Source organism: Sinocyclocheilus grahami, unplaced genomic scaffold (assembly GCF_001515645.1).
Source record: "Sinocyclocheilus grahami isolate Dianchi unplaced genomic scaffold, SAMN03320097.WGS_v1.1 scaffold76.1, whole genome shotgun sequence".
NCBI lineage: Eukaryota > Metazoa > Chordata > Actinopteri > Cypriniformes > Cyprinidae > Sinocyclocheilus > Sinocyclocheilus grahami.
In genome coordinates, this window is record NW_015505255.1 from 2,975,835 (window position 1) to 2,982,003 (window position 6,169).

The following is a 6,169-nucleotide window of genomic DNA, read 5'->3' on the forward strand; positions in this document are numbered from 1 at the left end:
TTTTGTGTTTTTTTAGTAATATAAAATGGCTCCAATTCGGACCCTTTATTTTTTTATTTTTTTTTTTTTTTTTTTTTTTTTTTTTTTCTGGCATTGTGGTATTCTGTATATACAGAAACCTTTTAATGGTTTTGGATTGTACTCTTGTTCTGCTATTTGGTTTTAAATGTTGTTTATGAGCACCAAGAATTTTTGCATTATATTTTTAAGAAATGCATTTGTAAAATATCATACTTATAGCCTGGAGAAGTATTTTTTGGCTCTGCTCCCATGCACATTTGCTGGGTTCCTCCAGGGACTTCTCCATTTTCACTTTTCGTTTGACTTTTAGAGAGTATTTGAACCATTTAGCAGAGCAAGAATTACACGCTATTCCCGCAAACGTCTGCCTTATTGGACACGTCTCTTCGTGTTGCACTGTAGGTCTCTCTCTAATATGCAGATGAGACTCAGTCATCATTAGTTATGCATCTTCAATTAGCGCTCGCTGCTGGTTCCCTTTCCAGTGTCTAAGCAATTCACTCATGCTAGCCATGATCCCGGCGCATTTGGCAGCTTTTGAAATGGTTTGTGGTAATGTGAGGCTTCCACAAATTTACTTATACAAAGCAATTGCCACTCTTATGAAATCGAGAAAAACACTTGCTTGTAAATACTTGATTATAAATGCTTCTTTACATGTTTTCATCATTTCATACTTAGAAAAACACACAGTAAGTCTTCTTTTTCTGTACAGATGGTGTATTTGTCTTTGTGTTTTTGTGCCTTCATAAACGTAATGTCTCAGTTCAGATGATTTTTATTTTTTTAAGTGTGCTGATTAATTCTACAGTGTAAATTACAGTGAAACTAGCTTTACCTTGCTGAGAGTGAAAACAGCTGGTTACACAAAATTTCCTGCATGAATTGAATGTAAAAATAGATTATATCTGTGTTATTTAAGTAGAATTATAAACTATTATAATCTTTCAATTTAGCTTAAGTTTTAATCATTTTGTCGTGCTTTTGTCATTTTATATTAGTGTTTTATATATATTTCTATGAAGCATTATTTTTGTTTTACTTTTAATTTGAGTTATTTTACTACTTCAACTTAAACTTATTTCATACAGTTAGTTGTCAATGCAACATTCCTAGTTTTCATTTAAGTTAGTTTTTCTTCTAATATTAATATTTGTTTTATTTTATCTTTATTTTAATTACTGAAAACCATCATTTTTAATTAACAATGGCAACACTGGACTATATAAATGAATTTCCTCAGCCAGCCTTTCACATTGCCAAATTATAAAAATATCACACACAAAGAGAATGGCAAACCCGTATTATTTGACTGTTGATGATCTATATGATATCGGTAGCACTTACTCAGATGGAGTTCTGAAGCATCAATAAGGTTTATACATTTTAATGCTCTTATTGATGTCTGAAGGTTTCCTGTCTTCTCATGGCCAGTTAGGTCAACTGAGATGCCTATAAAGACCATCAGTACAATTAATGTTATGACTCATTGGCATATCACATCATGTGGCTCCCTCATTGTAAGGGCTATTATATCCCACTGGTGTGTTTCATAATGACACACTCGTTTTCCTTCAGGACTCATTTGAGGTATAATACCTTAAGGTGTTTGTCAGTGTCAGTACTATCATGTCAGTATGCAGTACAGCAACCACTCAGGTAACTGGTTTAGACCCTCATCAATATTACGAGAATGCAAAAAATGGTTCCATGTCCCATTAGCTGGAGGAATGTATTATCAGAATGAAGGTGGTGCGCTACAGGCGTGCACTTTCATCGCTCTTTTTTTGTTCTGCTTGTCGTCAGGGAGACAAGTGTTAGCACTGCTGGCTCAAAATGAGAAGAGCAGGTGTTTCTTGGTGGATCTGACCTAGTACCTCTGTTAGATTTGCTGGAACACAACCGCATGGGCTAGTTCTGCATCCTACTAGAGTTAGTCCAGTCATAACATTAGCTTGTTGTCTAGATTCATAGGTATTGCCTTGATCTGTTTGTTTACCGCTTCTTGCCACTGCCACTGAATCTACAGCACAACAACAGAAATCATATTTTACCCAGTGTGAGTTTAATGTCTGAATAGAATATAGTGAGATAAAAACACTGTGAATTGGAAAATACGTCTAGGCTAGAAACACTTCTCTCTGTTGAGTAGTACTCGCAAGCTGCATGCAAAGACAAATGTACTTGCGTGACAAGTGTAAGTTCAATTGATGAGCAAATGACTCTTCTTTTAAAGAATTGTTCAAAAAGACTTTGAATCAGTCTGATGAATCGTTCACTTAATATACTCATTGAATCAGAGTCAATTCTGAATCAACATCTGCACTTACAGAATAGCATGTTATCATTATCATTAGTGATGTCTGTTTTGAAATGCAGCCAGTTCTGTGTTCTGGTGTAGTATGGTATTATTGAATTATATATTGGTATTTTATTTAAAACATTTTAAAAATGATATAAAAAAGATTTAAATTAGACCAAAAAACTACAAAAAATGCATTAGAGTCATTTCTTTCCAGAGCTTTTTGTGTGCATTTATATAAACACATCCTCCACCCCCAAAGAGGGGGTCTTGGCCTTTTCGGGAGGGTTAGATGACTGTACAGTCATGTAGAAGTGGTTAGGCATGTCCAGTCCTCTTAGGATGGACTCCTTTCACCTAAAGGGCTTGTGCATGTTTAGGAATTCAACATTTTCCTTGAGGACATCGCTGGGTCACATACATTCCATCTTGTCACAACGAGAGATCAGACAGAGCTCTGATAGCAGGTGTGTGTGATGGGCTGTCGTATAAACTGAATGTACTCAGTCTGGTAGAATTTCAAACATTGCCAGTAACTTCCTTTGGTTTTTATTTCAGTGATCTCTTTCTTCTAATGACTCACTATCCACAGTGGCTACATGCTGTATTATGTTAGTGGCATTGCTTTCTTCAATTGCTCCTGCTTAGGTTAAAGGGATAGTTCACCCAAAAATGAAAATTCTGTCACTCACCCTCATGTCATTACAAACCGGTAAGACCTTCATTCATCTTCAGAATGTGCGATGCATGCATGTGTTTTCCTCTGCACGTAAACAAGGCGCAGCGCATGCGTGCTCTACGTCAGCAGCACCACATGCATGTTGTTTATGTGCAGGAAAGCACACATATGCATCGTGATACTCTCCATAATGGCAGAAGACGGTAACTCGCAGGAGAATAATTGTTGAATAAAGTTGTTATTTTTGTTTTCTTTGCACACAAAAAGTATTTCCGTAGCGTCATAAAATTACAGTTGAACCACTGATGTCACATGGACCATTTTAACAATGTCCTTACTATGTTTCTGTGCCTTGATCGTGGAAGTACCCTTAATGTCTATGGAGGGTCAAAGAGCTCTCAGATTTCATCAAAAATATCTTAATTTGTGTGCTGAAGATGAACGAAGGTCTTATGGGTTTGGAACGACATGAGGGTGAGTAGCTAAAGACAGAATTTTCATTTTGGGTGAACTACCCCTTTAATATGTTATTGTTATGCTAAATACAGTATATATATATATATATATAGTGGGTACGGAAAGTATTCAGACCCCCTTAAATTTTCCACTCTTTGTTATATTGCAGCCATTAGCTAAAATCATTTAAGTTAATTTTTTTTTCTCATTAATGTACACAAAGCACCCCATATTGACAGGAAAACACAGAATTGTTGACATTTTTGAAGATTTATTAAAAAAGAAAAACTGAAATATCATATATATAGTGGTGGGACGACCAAACGACAGACACAGTGGGTCTGGCGTCAGGCCTCGGAGAGGCTTTTATTAACAAAAAAAATATAACAAAGTGTCCAGGAAAAAGGGGAAAATAAAACCGGGGATCTGGTGTCCTCGTCGTGCTGCAGGGAAGGGCAGTGGTCAGGAAGGAAGGGTCCAGGTAAGGAGCGGAGTCTGGCGGCTTCGTCCTTCTCTAGGTCCACGGTGCTTGAAGGGACTAGACGGCCCGGCATTCTAGCCCGACGGCCGTGTAACGGGTGCGGTTCTCGTCCGGACCATGGTGTGTGTTATATATGTCATTTTTTCCTTGTATATATTATATCTGGGTGGAAGTGTACATGTTATATTTTGTGGGAGTTTATAAGCAAAGTGTTCATAAGGTTGTGTCATTTTATTACATTTTCATACATTCTTATAGAACATTTTTACACTTGAAATTTAATTTAGTTTGTCTTTTTTTTTTTTTAAATCAATATTTTTGTACTAATTTAGAAAGTTCCTGTAAAAATGTACATCAAAAGCAATATACATTGTAACTGAAATGTACAGAATCAAATCAGATCAAATGAATCCGGATCAAGTCAAACTGAATCCGAATGTGGGAATGAAAGGAGTCATTGAATGGGAATGGATTTTTAAGGTTGCACAAGGACTTTCCCCATTCCACCTTTTAGTTCAGCTTTTTGTGCTTATCTTTTGCAGAACGATAATGCAATGCAAAAGTCCCACTTTTGTGACACCATTATTATCCCTCTTATCCATTATGTCATAGCCACTCTCCCTCTTCCACACATTTGTTCTTTCCTGACTGCCGTTTTTACATGGCTTTCTCGCTCTGACAAACAGAACAATAAATGTTTGTGCCAGGCTGAGGTTTTTGCAAAGAAACAATTCCCACTCGCGTTTATTTTCTGTCTGTCTTTCTCTCACTCTCATTCTGTCCCTCTGTGTCTCTTTCTCTTTGATTCACACCTTCTTGTCCTCTCTCTTCTTATCCCTGTCTCTCCATTTCTCTCTCTATCTCCCAGGAGCTGCTTTTCAGCGTGTGTGCACTGAATGTTATCTCCACCATTGTGTGTGCTCTGGCCACAGCCGTATGCTGTATGCAAATGGTTTCTACTGATTTACTACAGATGGTAAGTGTGATCCATACCACAATGTGTGTGTGTCTTTCTAAGTGTGTTAATGCACATTACATCATGGAGATAAGATCAGACGATCAAGACAAGTGAAAATGTAATAGTATAATTAGCGAAATGCCAGAGAAATAGTCTATATTATGTACTTATAACCATCAAGAGAAAAGGCAATTTAATCAGATTTCACTAAGTGCATCTTATACTGCCTAAATAATGTTTTTCATTTAGCACAATTCAGAGCAATATCTGAACAAACCATTAAATATATCCTGTGACTTATTCTTCAGACATGAATTGCGAATAGATTTTCATACCCTTTCCCAAGAGAAATCGGATTTACTTAAAATAATCAGTTTAATCAGAAATGAATGTTAATTTTTGGATCTTCCTATCCTTTTTTTCTCTTTTCAACGATGGTCATAACAGAGTGGTCTTTGTAAAATGAGTTGACTTTAATTATAGTAAGGAAACCCATTGCTTTTGTAATATGACAGTAAATAAGCTAAACTGAAAAGTATTTGTCAGGCATATCTGAAGTATCTGAGTTACAGAGACCTCAGTTATGTGAACATATATTTTCACTATAGTTAAAGGGATAGTTCACCCAAAAATGAAAATTCTGTTTCATTTTCTGACCCTCTTGTCATTCCAAACTTGTATGAATTTCTTTTTATTGCGGAACACAAAACAAGATATTTTGAATAATGCTGTCAGCCAAACAGTTTCGGTTCCCATTGACTTCCACTGTACTTTTTGTCCATATAATGGAAGTCATGGAAACAAAACTGTTTGGTTTCCAACATTCTTCAAAATATCTTCTTTTATGTTCCATGGAGAAAAGAAAGTTATTCAGGATTGGAACAACACAAGGGTGAGTAAAGCCGGGCTCACACTACAGGAGTTTAAAAATCCTAACCGATTATGCTCACACACACATAAGGAGAATCTTTGCAGATTATCTTCCCTCAAATCTTAAACATGCACACACTACAAGATTTTAACATCGTGGCGCATCACACACTACAAGATATTATTAAGATTATCATGCCAGAGGGAGTGCCTGACGTGATCTCATGCAGCAGATCGTCATTGATATTTCAGTGATGTTTACATATGTTAGCTAGCCTGCTAGCTGCTTTCTACACTCACCCGGTACATTCAAAACTGAGGCGATTTGATTCCAGCACTTCTCTTTCTCCTTACGGTTGTGATACGTTTTCCACACATTATACAGACAGTCGTGTTACTATA

The 6,169-nt window shown here is 36.5% G+C and overlaps 1 protein-coding gene across 2 annotated transcripts in view; it reads left to right on the forward strand.

Moving 5' to 3' along the window:
* Positions 1–6,169, forward strand: part of LOC107586001 (protein FAM189A1-like) — a 131,124-nt gene that overhangs the window by 112,881 nt on the left and 12,074 nt on the right. For both annotated transcript variants that reach the window (XM_016273215.1, XM_016273216.1), the window contains one exon: positions 4,808–4,915. In XM_016273215.1, the coding sequence (XP_016128701.1) occupies positions 4,808–4,915 (108 nt within the window). The remainder of the gene's footprint in view (positions 1–4,807; positions 4,916–6,169) is intronic.